General features: G+C 36.7%; 2 protein-coding genes across 4 annotated transcripts; both read left to right on the plus strand.

The window, feature by feature from the left end:
* The first annotated feature begins 4108 nt into the window (after nt 1-4108).
* LOC121801813 lies at nt 4109-10527 on the plus strand. 3 transcript variants are annotated; one of them, XM_042201230.1, is made up of 9 exons: nt 4109-4287; nt 4437-7390; nt 7472-7555; nt 7852-8004; nt 8117-8274; nt 8360-8507; nt 8889-9011; nt 9135-9222; nt 10140-10527. In XM_042201230.1, exons 2-9 carry the CDS (start codon nt 4850-4852, stop codon nt 10322-10324), a joined length of 3480 nt encoding a protein of 1159 aa, XP_042057164.1. In that variant the 5' UTR covers nt 4109-4287; nt 4437-4849; the 3' UTR covers nt 10325-10527. The 3 variants fall into 3 exon arrangements, with proteins under 3 accessions (XP_042057164.1, XP_042057166.1, XP_042057165.1); XM_042201232.1 differs by having other exon boundaries at nt 4110-4287; nt 4964-7390; XM_042201231.1 differs by having other exon boundaries at nt 4111-4287; nt 4857-7390.
* Nucleotides 10528-12193: 1666 nt separating this feature from the next.
* Nucleotides 12194-15727, plus strand: LOC121805830 (3-ketoacyl CoA thiolase 1, peroxisomal-like). The gene is made up of 14 exons (XM_042205847.1): nt 12194-12347; nt 12892-12968; nt 13076-13160; nt 13492-13618; nt 13817-13915; nt 13989-14056; nt 14153-14260; nt 14344-14421; nt 14510-14642; nt 14743-14839; nt 14923-15046; nt 15123-15231; nt 15313-15396; nt 15477-15727. The coding sequence occupies exons 1-14, from the start codon at nt 12258-12260 to the stop codon at nt 15554-15556; spliced, it is 1359 nt and encodes a 452-aa protein (XP_042061781.1). The 5' UTR covers nt 12194-12257; the 3' UTR covers nt 15557-15727.
* The last annotated feature ends 90 nt before the right edge of the window (nt 15728-15817 follow it).

The following is a 15817-nucleotide window of genomic DNA, read 5'->3' on the forward strand; positions in this document are numbered from 1 at the left end:
AATATTCCACATCGGTGTACACAAAGAGCTTAATCCTCTATATAAGTCTCATGGGCCTCTCCTCTTATCACAAATTGGTTTTAAGATGTAACTCATGGATTTCTATGAAGGAGAACATTTAATAAATTGGCACAAATGGAGTAAACGATTGGTATTTATGTCTATCCATATACACGGGCATGTAACCATCGACCAGTTCTTAATGCATTCATTTGATTCCAGAATATTTGTAAAATACATATGTCGTCGAGTTGTGGATGATTCAACGAGGGAATCAATTAATGTTGATAGTCACGTTGTAGCTATACATTTTACTATTGTAGCCACTAATTTTGGGGCATTGCAAAAGTATTAATAAAGTTACTAGCCAGTTCAAACAAGCAGTTACAAAAGCTCTTAACGTACTTGTTAGGGATCACATATATCAAGATTTAGGACGTCTTCGCTCGGTCAGAAATGCCAAGAAATGACTCCAATTCTGTTCATTTACATGCGTTCGGTTTACAATATATAATTCATGCGAGCCCTTGAAATGAGCAAGGGCCCGCCACTGTTCATCAGAAATATGCAAAATTCATTTCTTGCGCAATAGGTGGTTTATGAATCTGGGAGTGCGGCTGACACCAAGAATTGAAGATAAGATTACGATTTTACCCCCACCGTTTTCATTTCCCCAAAATCAAAGACCAGAAAGTTCAGTCTTCACTTTCCAATTTTCGCCGGCGCAGCATATTAATTGAAGCAGCAACAAGTTTCATCCAATTTGCGGAGAGTGAGGTCGAGATGGAAGGGAGTGGGAGACTGACGACGGAGCGGAGGCGAGACCAGTTGCGGCGAGCGATGATGCGGGAGATGAGAGAGAGACCAAATAGAAGAGGGAGAGGAGATGAGTAGAACAGAACTGAGGACGACGGTGAGCAGGGGCAGCGCGGAGGAGACGGGCGTGGATGAAATTGAAGGCAATGGGGGTGACATCTTCACCTCTTCTTATGGCGGCCATTATTTTGCAGAGGGACAACTCATGGAAATAAAGGAAACATTTGAGGTGTTTTTGGTCTTTTTAGACAATACTTTACATTGGCATATTTCAACCTCTTCCCCAAATCAGCTCCACTGAACGGAAGAAATAAAACAAGGGTCGTGGGCCCTCTTGACACAATTCTTGACCAGTTTTATACTCCAGGATGATAAATTCTTTTTATAAATGCTAAAATCACTTATTATGCCCTTTTTATCCTATATTGTATATGATGTATATTGAAAAATGAAAGATATGTGAACGATCTCTCTCCAAGCAATACTACTATTTTCATCGACAAGAGTTCTTATGTACTTCCACACCCCTTTGAGATCTTGAAAAATGGACAAATTAATTCATTTTCTCAAGTATTAAGAACACATAAAATTTGCCATCTCCAAAAGCGGAAAGAACACTAATGACGAAAGCACTAAGTTGGGTCAACACTGATATTAAAAAATAAAAACAATAGCTTGGGGAGCAAACGGGACTATATACCCCCAATAATCCCAGTCGTATTCAATAACTTAACCCAATACCTTACTGCACGAGCTGATGACATCTATACACCACATGTATCCCCGTTCATGAAGGCATTCTCTCTTCTAAAAGGATCCACAAAATATCAAGTCCTAATAGCAAGGTTCTTCGTTTTATAGCGAATTAAAAAAAAACACACTCCACCGCTTATGCGACCCCCCATAAATTCTTCATAACTTCATTCTTGTGAACGTACTCTCAAGACAGGAAGCTTAACATGCATACAACACTGCTCGAGTATCTCATATCAAGATTTGTAAGACGGTAACTTTAATTGTTGTGACAGAATAGAGTATTTGTGTAATCGAGACAAAAAGAAACGTAAAGAGACACAGATTTACGTGTTTCACCAACATTATGTTGGCTACATCCACGGGCAGGAAATGACCCCATTTAACTAGCGACAAACAACATATTCAAGGCATATTAATATTAATTGAACCAAATATTTTATAAGTTAGACAATAGTTAAAATGTTCAACACTCAGGTGGGAATGGTCAAAGCTGTAGATGATTATCTTTTTATTTTATGGTCTATTTAATTTTCACTTTGTGCTTATCCCAACCGATTTTGCAATGAAATTAATGATATGGTGGTGTGTGAAAGTTATGAAATGGGCTTCTTGGCAAGCCCAGCGCTTGGATTGTGTTTTTTCGGCCACGATCTTTAAGTTTACCAATTGATTTATAATTATAAACAATCTACAATTAAACTAATATTATAAAATTTAAAATTAAATATACTTATACTCCTTGTTTTCACGTGCATCCATTGCTACTCTCAGACAGTTACCTCAATCTTACAACTTAAAAATTAAAGATATAATAATGACAATCTAGTTAAACGATAAAATTACAACAGAAACTGCCATGAAATTTTCAAATATAAAGACTATAGTAAAACACGAATTTCGCATAATCCAAATTGCAAATTAAGTTCAATAAATTATAAAATAACCCTCGAGAAGAAAATATAGTTAATCTCAAAATTCAAATCCATCGATCACAAATTAAGTTCAATAAATTATAAAATAACCCTCGAGAAGAAAATATAGTTAATCTCAAAATTCAAATCCATCGATCAACTCGTTATTCAATTTTTTATTCATACAAATACATGGGCGGTGGTGGAATTCTTCCATGGTCCATGCCAATATAGTCGGCCAATAATTCACTACCATTTTGTGTGCTGATTATTTTATTATATTGAGAAAATGCATTTTCAAATTTTAAGGAAAAAGACAACAAAATTTTCAAAATTTTGTGTGTGTTATTGAGGAAATCAAACAAAACGATTTTCCCACAAATATTTTGTGACTAGAGGACGAATGCCTTTTGAGTTGGCTTTCAAATTCAAACATAACCATTACTTCTTTCGCTTTCAAGTTACCTAAGAGCCAATCAAGGAAAATTAATCATTATCATTCATTTCTTTTATAAGTATGATCAGAAATATAACTCTCTTTTATTATTCTTTGTTATTTATATATTTGGATGTATGGGGTTTGAGCATCTTTGTTGATTTTGCCCTTTGGTTTCAATTTTCGATATTATTTTTTTTCTTGATTTAAGGAGGATCTACGATGGTTCCCCATCTACCCCCGAAGTGACTCGGACCCCCGGCCTAACGGTCGGAGGTGAAGCGTCTTATCACCGAGCTGCGCTTCGTTGTCGGGATGGGAAGGAACGAGTCAGCCAATCTTTCTCTAAGCACGGGTCCAGACCAGTTAACTGAATTTTCAATATTTGGGTTGAGCACTTAATATTCTGTAAAAAATTGGATTGTGCCATTCACGGTTTGATGGTGCAAAATTATAACACCCATTATTTTATTTTCTTGATTCAAAGTATAAATTTATAAATGGTTAAATTTATTACAGTTGGCATTATATAATATCCAAAATTACAGTTGTCATTAGATACAAGCCAATCTTTTTTGGTAAGGATTTGGAATCCAACCTACATGTTATCTCACCACTTCCTTTTTTTGTCCATGAAGTTAGGGCAATGAAGAATCACATTATTCTAATTTTTAGTTTAATGCTAATGCTAAATAATTCATGTTTGAGTATGGTAATACTAGCTCATGATTCCTGAACAAAACATTTTTAAATATTTTTATGACAAACAAATTGATATGTTAAATATATAAATCTAAAAAATCATCGAAATGGTGGTATCCGTGTGATTCATCACAACATACACGACACATGAGACCACATATATTTATCTTAATCTAATCATTTAAGTTTGTGACTTTCGAAATATTCAATAAATAAACTCTAAGATTCAACTCGTTAATAAACAAAACAAGTTTAGATAATAATTAAACGCTAAAACGAGAAAATATTTTGTGATTAGTTTAACAAGAAAAACACACAATATTTGAGCATGTTTGGAAATATAAATTCATTTAAATTTATATTTAAAAATAAAACGATGAATTTATAGTAGATTAGCTAGCTCCATTTAACCTACCGAAGGATCCGATGATATAACGGGTCGGGTTTGAGACCGTTTTCGGAAATGCCGCTCCGGCGCTCCAGTAATTGAAAACCAAGTCTACTGTACACACAAGCAGCTCTCTCTCTCTCTCTCTCTCTCTCTCTCTCTCTCTCTCATAACTCTTTCTCCTCTTTGGTGATCCAATATTAAACTGCCGCGCAAAATCTTATCCATTCTCCTGAATAGAGTTGAATTTTGACTACGGATTAAGAGCAATCCATCAGGTATTGCCAAAAAAAATTGAAAAGTGAGCAAAATTTTAATATTTGATGAGTAGTTTGCTATAATTCCGTGGTGCGTTTTCGAATTGGTTTGGTTTTCAGCTCTTTGTACTGGATATTTATTTTGTGTGTGATGTTATTTTTGTTTTCAGGTATATATCTCAACATAATCAATTTTGATTGATGATCTGGAGAGGAAAAGATAATTGATTGGTAGAATTTTCCGGGATTTCTGTATAGATAATCGCTCGCGCATAACTTATAGATTGGTTTTGCTAGTTTATTTGGTTTCATTTTGTTGTATGCGTTAGAAAGTCTATTGATAACATTGTGATTAGTTGTCGAGCAGGGGTTCGGGTAGTGAAGTACTTAAGGTGATTTAGATAATATGACACGAATTTGTGGAAGAGATTAGGAACTGTTTAGATTTCCTTTCTTTGGCATTTTTAGGTGATGTTGGAGTATTATTTTAGGGGCTTATACAGTAAAATATGGGAAATTTGGCTGTAATTATTTAGATAGTCATCGTGTTCAGCTAAATAGGTCTGCTGATATTGCCGAAGCCATGACAGGCGGCTACCCTGGCATAAATAGTCATCGTACTCAGCAAGTTTCGTTAGACACTTTACCCAGAAATAGTCTGCCGACTAAGAAACATGTAAATAATGTATCTATTCAGACTGGAGAGGAGTTCTCCATGAAATTTCTTGACGAATGTGCTGCGTCTAGAGTTGTTTCTGAAGTGCATGGTGTCGCTCCCAGCTATGAGGAGAATGTCCGTTTTCCAGATGTCCAGGATCGCCAAATGGTTTATGAGGAGCTTGCACGAGTTCTCGGTTTGCCAAGAATGGATTCTGCATGTGGCTCTGACATTACAGAATATGCTTCCGCAAAAGGATCTATGTCACGGGTTGATGCTGGAGTTCATGTAAGTAGTGAAAGCTTGCATTACGCGAATACTGGTGCTAATGGACACAAACCTGGCAAGTTGACATCAGAAGTGTGCAATGACCATGCTAGTTTAGTGTCCGCCGCTCCACTATTAAGTCAGTCAGATTCATTGAGATCCTTATGTTCTGATGGTTCTCAGTCTGGGAAACTAAAGATCCTTTGCAGCTTTGGTGGTAAAATATTGCCCCGACCAAGTGATGGGAAACTCAGATATGTGGGAGGAGAGACGCGCATAATCTCCATTAGTAAGAATCCGTCGTGGGAGGAATTGTTGAAGAAAACAGCTGGAATGTGCGATCAGCCTCACTCAATCAAGTATCAGCTTCCAGGGGAGGATCTTGATGCCCTTATATCTGTGTCTTCTGATGAGGACATGCAAAATATGATTGATGAATATCATGGTATCGATAAGCCTGGTTCTCAACGGCTTCGTATATTTTTGATTCCTTTGGTGGAATCGGAAACCCCTGTTGCCATTGATGCCAACATTACTCAGCAAAGTGACACAAACTATCAGTATGTTGTTGCTGTAAATGGCATGGTTGAAACTGATCCTAATTCCCAGAACAACGCTAAGCAATCTTCTGTCACTGATATGGGCAATTTGATGCCTAATGCAGAAATTCATTCAAGGAATGACAAAATCTTCCCCTTCCCATTACATCCTTTGGAAATCCATGATACCCTTGCCGACAAGTCGCAAAATTTAATGAAGTTTCCTTCATCAATGCCATTTCCTGTTCAGCAAGCAGATATGAGTCATATGACAAATGTCAAGACAATACCAATTCCACACGAAGAGTCCATTGGTTACAGCGCTTCTATTTACCACACCCCTCAGGTGGCTGTAAATTTGATGAATCCACACGGTCAGCAAAATATCAAGAACCAATTGATTTTAGAAGGAGAAAATTTGGCTCCCCGAAGAGTTGAGCGCAGTAATAGAAACTTTGTGTTGTGCTCTCAGGAGGGGATTCCTCTTGTGGAAAAGACGATTAATTCTATTACTTCTCTTCCCTTATCGGATAATTTGGTGGAGCTATTGCCTGCGTCTATTGACCCAGTTAGTTACCATGGAATCCCTCATGCCTTTTCTGATTCCAAGCTTCAGGAACAGGGAGAAAAATCTGCTTGGCCCTCTCAGGAAGATATGACTCGATCATTTTCATTGAACTTGGGAAGACACCAATCATCCTTTCACGAAGTATCTGGTGCTTTTACGGAAAAGCCTGTACAGTTGCATGGGAATGCTGGCTTTATTAATACTGAGCTCCAAAGTATGGAATTCCTCTCAGAGCCAACTAATCCTGTCTCAGTAATGGCATCATGTCAAAATTCAAAGCTGAAAACTTTGGATGATCAATGCACATCAAGTGTTGAACCAGTGAATAAACTTGATGCTAGCCATCATCGTTTTGTCAGTGGTGAAAATATTTGCTCTAGCAACTTAGCTATGATATCCAAGGAGCTGACACAGGGATTAAAGAATGTTAACATTGAACCTGTCCCTTGTATTGATCTTGAGTTACCAAAGAAACAATCCCAGGTCTGCAGTAGCTTGGCCCCTGCTTCATCTTTGGTCGACATGACACATTCAAATGTTTTGGAGCTCAATCATCTTGGGAAAAGCTCAAATGCTTTGACAAAGGGCGACCTAAATGGCTATTCATCTTGGGTCAATAACTCAGAAGTTGCGGGTCTTGTCCACAGCTCTCAACAACTGTCACATGATAACGGCTTATTGTCACCTCAGACCATTTCCCATCAATCTATTGGGGATTTAGTGGATATTGGTTATCAAGTACCTGAGGTTAGATGGCATGGAAATTTGGTTGAAAATGCAGGCTGGAGCATGACTCCGCATACCTCTGCTTCATTCGAGGGAAAAGTTTCCCTCTTTGATGATCTGTCCAATTATGCGAATTATAGGGTTGAAAATTTGGACCATGTCAGAAATTTTGATGAGCTTCAAAAATCAAAAGATAGCTGGCCGGTTAACGGAATCAAGCAAGTTCCACAGAACCCGGTCAATAATAATGCACCACCTGCTGAAATGCCACCATCCAATGTTCCGGTTAAATCAGATGCTACTAATTTGAATATACTCTCTCCCTTTGAAGAACCAGAAAATGCCTCACCTGATTTGGACTCTCAGGCAATATCCAGTTTTTGTCTTATTGTAATTCTGCATCTTCTCCTGTACAACATATCAAGTGATTGCCTTGAACTGATGCAGGATCTCAATGCTGACAGTCACGATAATGAATTGTTCAGTGATGCAATGATAGCTGAAATGGAGGCAGATATGTTTGGTCTACAGGTGCGTTTTCCATTTCCCCTTCTAGCAATTGGTGTTAAGTTCATCTAGTTTACATATCTTGCTTGTTGCCATTCATCCAGTGGTTTATTAAAAATGAGTTCAAAGCATTATTTCGACATCCTGTGCCTTATCATCTGCATCTAAGCACTAAAGTATTCTGTTTCCATCTCCATAGCTAAGCAGATGACTTGGATGCAACAAGTTGATAGTTCAATCAATTTTCGTGCCCCAGTTTTAGTTAGATTGATTTTTTTATTTTCGGACTCTTAACTCAAATAACCAGTGATTGTCTCCAGATAATTAAAAATGCTGATCTTGAAGAATTGCGAGAGTTGGGTTCCGGTACATTTGGGACAGTATATTATGGTAAATGGCGAGGAACAGATGTTGCCATTAAGAGAATCAAGAAAACTTGTTTCTCTGGTAGATTGTCAGAGCAAGAACGGTTGGTGGGTCATCTACAAATTCTCTTCCAAATTATCATGTCCTTATATTAACAGAAGAGCTTTGTGGTGCAACTACATGAAAAATGAACTTTTCCTGGCTTTTATTCTTGTGTAGGCAAAAGACTTCTGGCGAGAAGCTTGTATCCTATCAAATTTACACCATCCAAATGTTGTTGCATTTTATGGGGTGGTGCCAGATGGTGCAAGTTTGGCAACTGTAGCTGAATTCATGGCAAATGGATCACTTAGGACAGCTCTACTTCGGAAGGACAAGTACTGGCACCTCTTTTTTACCTATGTATATTCCCGCAGCATCAAGTTTATAGTTGGCACTTGATTTTCTGAATTTCACACGCAGATCACTTGATTATCGTAAAAAGCGTATCATCGCCATGGATGCAGCATTTGGCATGGAATACCTGCATTCAAAAAATATTGTCCATTTCGATTTGAAATGTGACAATTTGTTAGTTAATTTGAGAGATCCAGAACGGCCTATATGCAAGGTACTGCTGATTATATTGAGAAACAGGAGATTGTAGGTACATTAGGCTCGAATTTTTCACTGGTATATTTACTTTTAACTGAAGTTCTGATTCTCTATGGTCAAGAATGCTATGACCGTTTGGACATTTAAAAAGATGGAGAACACCAATACATGAACAAAAATGCTTATCAAATGTGCTTGCTATGTGATATCAAAATTGTCCTTCATATAATGTTAATGCAACTTATCACAAAATAAGATTGCTTTAGGATAACTATGGTTGATTGAACTGGGTTTCATCACTGCAAAAAGATGAATATCATACAATGTGATCTGTCTTATTTTTTTCAAGAAAAGTTTTGGCTTTGCTTGCTTCTGGTGATGACTTAGTTGCGTACAGGTAGGAGATTTTGGACTCTCAAGAATTAAACACAATACTCTGGTATCCGGTGGTGTTCGAGGAACGCTTCCATGGATGGCTCCAGAATTGTTGAATGGAAGTACTAACCGGGTATCTGAAAAGGTAAGAAGCTACTATACAATCTTTGATCAATCTGCTAATTTTATGCAATCATTGTTTTTTGTTGAATGAAATTTAGGCAATCACGAGATTGAAGAATAAAATAGTTGATTCTATTTTCAACAGGTTGATGTGTTCTCATTTGGCATAGTATTGTGGGAGATTCTGACTGGTGAGGAACCTTATGCAAATATGCATTGTGGCGCTATCATTGGTAAGTTGAACTCCTTATCCTATGCAAGAAAAAACAACTTTGGTTAATGTGTCATTTGAAATTAATAGCTGGAGTTACAATTACGGCGTGGAGCTAACAGCCCATATAAAATGTTGAAGCACTTACTAGAATCACATTTAATGATTAAAGCATTTTCGGATGTGGTAATATGTGAAGTGGTTAAGGTTTTCTAGCTGCATGAGTAGTTGTTTTATTGATGGAGATTCAGCATGTAGCAGGAGATGCATCGTGTGTTCACTTTTGTTTGACCTAGTTTACTTGCTCAAGATTGTCCAGAATATCATAACACGAAGATATAATTAGCTTAGCTTGAACTTTGATGTGTTAAGATATAAGAGAGCCTTAGCTTAAGATTATTCCACATGTAATGATTGCTTATGTGCTGTAGGGTGACTAAGGTAGGTAATGTTTAGCCGTGAAATTGAATTGTAGACTAGGTGAAATCTTTGCAGCATGTTATATTCATTCGCTCACTGGAAGCTGATTTTTGTAGAGTTGTGATTATGTTATAATCCTCATTTGGTGAATTCAGAGATTGGTTTGAACATTTAAACATTTAACAGGAAGGCTACGTCTTTCTCTGGCTCGTGTTCCTTTGAACTAATCAGAAAATATATTAGCATTCTTTAAAAGATGAAAGGAGGTGTTGCCACTTGCCACACACTATGAACTAAGTAGTACTTTCAAGAAGGGGTAAAACACAATTGTATACGAATTGTGTGTTTTTGCAGAGAATCTGTCGTTAGACGTTTTAAATACCTTCCAAATATATAAGCAATTAAGGACTTGACATAGTTTCATTGGTATGTGATATATAAATGGATCTCGAAGCATGCATTTCTGGAAATCATTAGTATTATTATTATCATCGGACTAAGTTTAAAGTATGCATGTAGGAGGCATTGTCAAGAATACTCTCCGCCCTACAATTCCCGAATGGTGTGATACCGAGTGGAGGAAGCTTATGGAACGATGCTGGTCAGCTGATCCTGGGACGAGGCCTTCATTTACAGAGATCACCTATGCGTTGAGATCTATGTCTGACACTCTTCAGGCAAAAGTGCTCAATGTTGCAATGTAAGTCGGAAGGCGAATGTCGTATAGTAGCCGCTGGGGCAGAAGTTTTGTGATGTTCTTTCATTGTTCATAGTTTTTTTCTGTTCTTTCTATTATGGCATTACCAATACATCTGTTGAGTTGATTCAGATTCATTCTTCTTCTTATTTTCTGAGTGAAAGTGAAGGCCATTTACAAGCCTCTTGTTAAATGGAAGGTTGCAGATTATATCTTGGGTTCATTTTTCAGCCATTTTAATTTTCAATTTTATTCTGTCGAATTACTAAACTTCTCACCACGTTGTAGTGGAGTACTGCCTATGATTATGTCGAAAATATTTTTTTTGGAGAGAGAAAGTTTCCAGCAAAAGCAAAGTTCTTTCCACAAAAAAATATTTTCGACTTTTATGGTTTCTTGAGAATTTGAACTTTAATCATAATATTCTTATATAAATTCTGAATCTGAACTTCCTTAAAAGCTTCGTATCTTTTTTCTCTTTCCTATCTTTTGGATTGGTAGAGATGATAACAACGATCTCTATTATTTTATTGAACAATGATTTATTTCGTTTGACAAAATATTTCATGAAATACGTAGTATTAAGAATTTAAGATGTTTATAAAATATGTAACATGTGAATTTTTTTATTGAAATTGTATTGGCTGCTCGATGGTATTCTAATTGCTACGATTAAAGAAAAAAACCATAAATAGAATGAATGTTACAATGAAAAAAAAATTCAATTGTAAGTCAAGTCAAAGAATTCTTTTTTAATAAAATATGTTGCAATTAGTGCTTTTGAATTGACTTATTGCCCAAAATATAAATCAACTTCATAGCGTGTAGAAGTACCACAAATTTATTAGTTACCGATATACTTAATGGAGTTATGAAAATTGAAAGTAAAATTTATGTGTTTCAAAACACCTCCTCATATATAACAATTGAAAATTTGATGATTGCTCTTAATCAAAATGAGTTGTTAAAAATTAAGTTTGTATTTTAAAAAGGGCGTGGTGCGTATCATTATGATTTATGTGCGCCTCCTACAATTTTAAATAAAATCTTAATCGTCATTTTTAATATTAAATTAATAATTATTCCTAATTGCATAGCCGAAGTTTTGTTTTTAAATCTTTTAACAAATTTTAAAAAATCAATGAACTAAATTAAATACATCGTTAATAAAATAAAATTGAATTATTGTTAATAAAACAGAAATTATAAACACAATTATACTACTAATATGTAACTTTCCTAATCTGTGTAACTAAATAAGCTCCTCTCCCATTTTTGCATGGGTCGTAGGTCTATGAATGAAGTTTTTGCCGTGCTCGTCGAACAACGTTGGATTTGTCAAGTGCATTCAAATCCAAACACGACTCCCACACGATACAGACCCATTAACGACACAATCTTATTCATGTGAAAACAACATGATAATGACTTGAACTCAACACGGCAAACACATAAAACGATTCAGGCATGACGATGGTGGTCGTGTCGATTGAATGTATATAACGAACTCGCCACGCATCCAACTTGAAATTATTGTAGTATCATTATTTAGTCGATTCGATAAGAACACAGATACAATAAAATTTAACTCTAATTCATTAATTTTGTGTGTATTCATGTCTTCTTGAAATTGATCAGACCCTTATTTTTCTTTTTAAAAGGAATAAATATAAGAATACTTAAAGGAAAGAGAATCAGTGTTTTTGCCAGTCGTAATACTGATTCTACTTTAGTTGAGTAGGAGTAATAAATATAGCATGATCCCTTCAAAAAGAAAATTAAATAAATAGATATTGCGTGAAAGAAAAAAATATAAAAATATATATTTCGTGATGCCATGATTTCAATTTGCCGAAATTTAAAATGAGTCAACAGATTTCGCCGCCACACTTCTCAACTAAGCATCATTTCACTCAACAAACTCAAACAGCTCAGAGAGAATGGAGAGAGCAATTAACAGACAGAGAGTTCTGCTGGAGCATTTGCAGCCCACTTCCTACTCTCGCCATACCACTGAATCTTCTCTCTGCGTGAGTTTACATTCTTCACTTGCTGTTCGATTCGATTCCTCTGTGATCGCAATCAATTTAGGTGGAATATTTTATGTTTTTTCGGATGTGAGCTTCTATTGAGGTGTGTTGATTTGAATTGAATTGCTATGATTTTACTCGGATCTGTGGCATCGCCAGCTTTCTCTTTCAGTGAAATCGCCGTATCGTGATTGATGTATTGCTTTGCAGTGATAGAGACTGATTTTAACAGGAGCATTTTTACCAAATCTGCAGAATTATTTTAGAGAATTTTAACCACTTCTTTCAATGGAATTATTTAGTTAAAAACTCCAAAAAGGTAGACTGTAATTGAAGTAGTAATTTCTAATTATAAACACGGTAGAGAAGCTTTGTTACTAGTAAGTGATTGCTAATTTGATGTTTTTAAAAATAAAATTAAGGTTATAGGTATTCTCATTTTAATTTGATTCTCATTCTGATGATCTTGAGGGATCACATTGTTGTAGTGTTATAATTATGTGAAACCTGAACCCCATTCACCATCATGATTTTCTCCAAACAGCAATCCATATGTTCGGCGGGGGATGGCGGTGCTTATCAAAGAACAACTGCTTTTGGAGATGACATTGTTATTGTCGCGTGAGTCGCCTTACTTTAATCATTCCGCAATCTTTTGTTTTCTGTAATATGGACTTGTGAAAAGTTGCATCTTACTAAGTGTTTCATGCATCTATCGCGCTTTGCAGAGCTTATCGAACTGCCATATGCAAAGCTAAGCGAGGGGGGTTCAAGGATACCCTTCCAGATGATTTGCTTGCCACTGTACTAAAGGTAAGCTTTAGTTTTCATTCAAGGACGACTATCAGCTCGGATGGGACAAGATTTGCTGAATTTAAATCTGGGATCGGAATGAACTTTTCTGCTAACTTTTTCTAGTTGATTCTAGAATTAGGCATATGATAGTTCTCTTTTCCGCATAAAATAGTCCCCGAAATTGGGTTATAACTCAAAGTTGATAAGAAAGCACCTTCGCTAGAACTTTCCCAATATGTTATTTGTAGTCAGATGTTGCTCTGGTTTGATTCTTGAATTAGGTATAAGATACCTTTTTCTTCAACCATGTTCTTCTCTTATCCATTTTGTATCTTTCTCCTGATTGCAGGCGTTGATAGATAGAACAAATATTAATCCTGCTGAGGTAGGAGATATAGTTGTAGGAACTGTCCTGGCTCCTGGTTCACAGAGAGCTATTGAGTGCCGGATGGCAGCTTTCTATGCTGGTTTTCCTGGTATACTTTCTCCGAATGCAAAATCTCACTCCGTTCCTTCTTACATTCCATGTTGCTGAATATTGTATCCTTTCAAGTTTATTTGAATCTTGTGATATTCCATATTCCCATGCAACACGTATTTTCACCTTTGGGCAATTTTAAAGCCCCGTTCTTTAGGTTGTTCCTCACCAATTCTGACACTTCATTTCTAAACAGATTCCGTACCTCTCAGAACAGTCAATAGACAATGTTCTTCTGGTCTCCAGGCTGTTGCCGATGTTGCTGCCTTCATAAAAGCTGGATATTATGATATAGGTAATAATGAACCACTCAATTTAATGGTTAAAACCTCTTATGCTGACCCTTGGCCATTATTGACATTGTATAGGCATTGCTGCTGGATTGGAGTCTATGTCGGTAAACAATATCGACCTGCTCAAGTCGGATAACCCAAAAGTATGTGCAAGTTAGATTATGTCTTTATTCTCTCTGCTAAAAAGCATGCTATGACTTGGAAAACTGACTGCTTCCACTGTCATTTGCTGTTCGCAGATAGAGAAGTTCACTCAAGCTCGTGACTGTCTCCTTCCAATGGGTATTACTTCTGAAAATGTTGCAGAACGCTTTGGAGTAACTCGTGAAGAACAGGATCAAGCTGCTGTGAGTTTCCTTCATTGTTGTTAAAAATCAATATATTTTATCTTGAATCGGTGAATGATCTATCCTACTTGAAATGGAAACAGGTTGTGTCTCATCAACGAGCTGCTGCTGCAATTGCAGCCGGGAAATTTAAAGATGAAATAGTTCCAGTTTCTACTAAGGTAAATATGAACTTGTGACATACTCATTGATGTGATATAGATAGATATTACCTTCAGGTTGTTTTGGCTCATGAATATTTCTTTGAAGCTTGTCAACCCAAAAACAGGGGAGGTAAAACCTGTCATAATCTCAGTAGATGATGGGGTTCGACCAACCACAAACATGAGGGCTCTGGCAAAGTTAAAGCCTGCATTCAAGAGCAACGGAACTACAACAGCTGGTAAAAGAATTATTTAATACATAATGCCATGTAACATTAGATGAATATATGATACTTTCTTGAGTTGGTATATGACTAAGATAGCCTTCTGATTTCTCAGGAAATGCAAGTCAGGTGAGTGATGGTGCAGGAGCTGTTCTGCTGATGAAACGAAGTTTAGCTATGCAAAAGGGGCTTCCGATTCTTGGCGTATTTAGGTGAACATCTCCTTGTGGATCTGTATGCTTGTTACTATTGTAAGCTTGTCAATATTCCTTCCTAAAATATATTTTATGCGCAGGAGTTTTGCTGCTGTGGGTGTGGAGCCTGGTCTCATGGGTGTCGGCCCAGCTGTTGCTATCCCGGCCGCAGTCAAGTCAGCTGGTCTCGAACTCAAGGACATTGACTTGTACGAGATAAATGAGGTATTTATGTGATGAATAATAACAGTAGCAGTACTTTGTCAACTTCAAAATCATCTAATCACCATTGAGTGCACAGGCATTCGCTTCCCAGTACGTATATTGCTGCAAAAAGCTCAACCTCGATACTGATAAAGTAAATGTAAACGGAGGAGCAATGGCCCTCGGACACCCATTGGGAGCTACAGGTAATGCATTATTGCAACACTAGACCAGAAGAGTGATGACTGGTTGGATTGGTTGATGAACAATCTGCTTTCTTCAATCAGGGGCTCGCTGTGTTGCTACAATCCTTAATGAGATGAAACGTCATGGCAAGGACTGTCGATTTGGTGTCATATCTATGTGCATAGGTAACCATCCCCCTCTTTGCTCTAGTACAAAGTGGATAGGATTTTGGACATGTACATGAATTCTGTTACTGGATATGCAGGTTCAGGCATGGGTGCTGCTGCTGTGCTCGAAAGAGGGGATTGCGTTGACGACCTCACCAACGCCCGCGCAACCAGTTGAATCACCTTCTTGTCCAAGGATGCAGAATAATGTACTATGCTGTTTATCGATTTGTAATATTTGATAGAACAAGTGTGTGATTTCAATCATTGCATCTCGTATTAATAAAACTCATATATCAATAATCGTGACGAATTATATCAATAATCAAAACTATATTTTGGTTTAAAATGAAGATTCATTCTTTTTTTCTCAAAAGCTTTTATTTGTTTACTGTATCTACTTGGAATGAGATTTTTCAATAAACTCACAACTAACAGT

This window comes from Salvia splendens, chromosome 5 (assembly GCF_004379255.2).
Source record: "Salvia splendens isolate huo1 chromosome 5, SspV2, whole genome shotgun sequence".
NCBI classification, from domain to species: domain Eukaryota; kingdom Viridiplantae; phylum Streptophyta; class Magnoliopsida; order Lamiales; family Lamiaceae; genus Salvia; species Salvia splendens.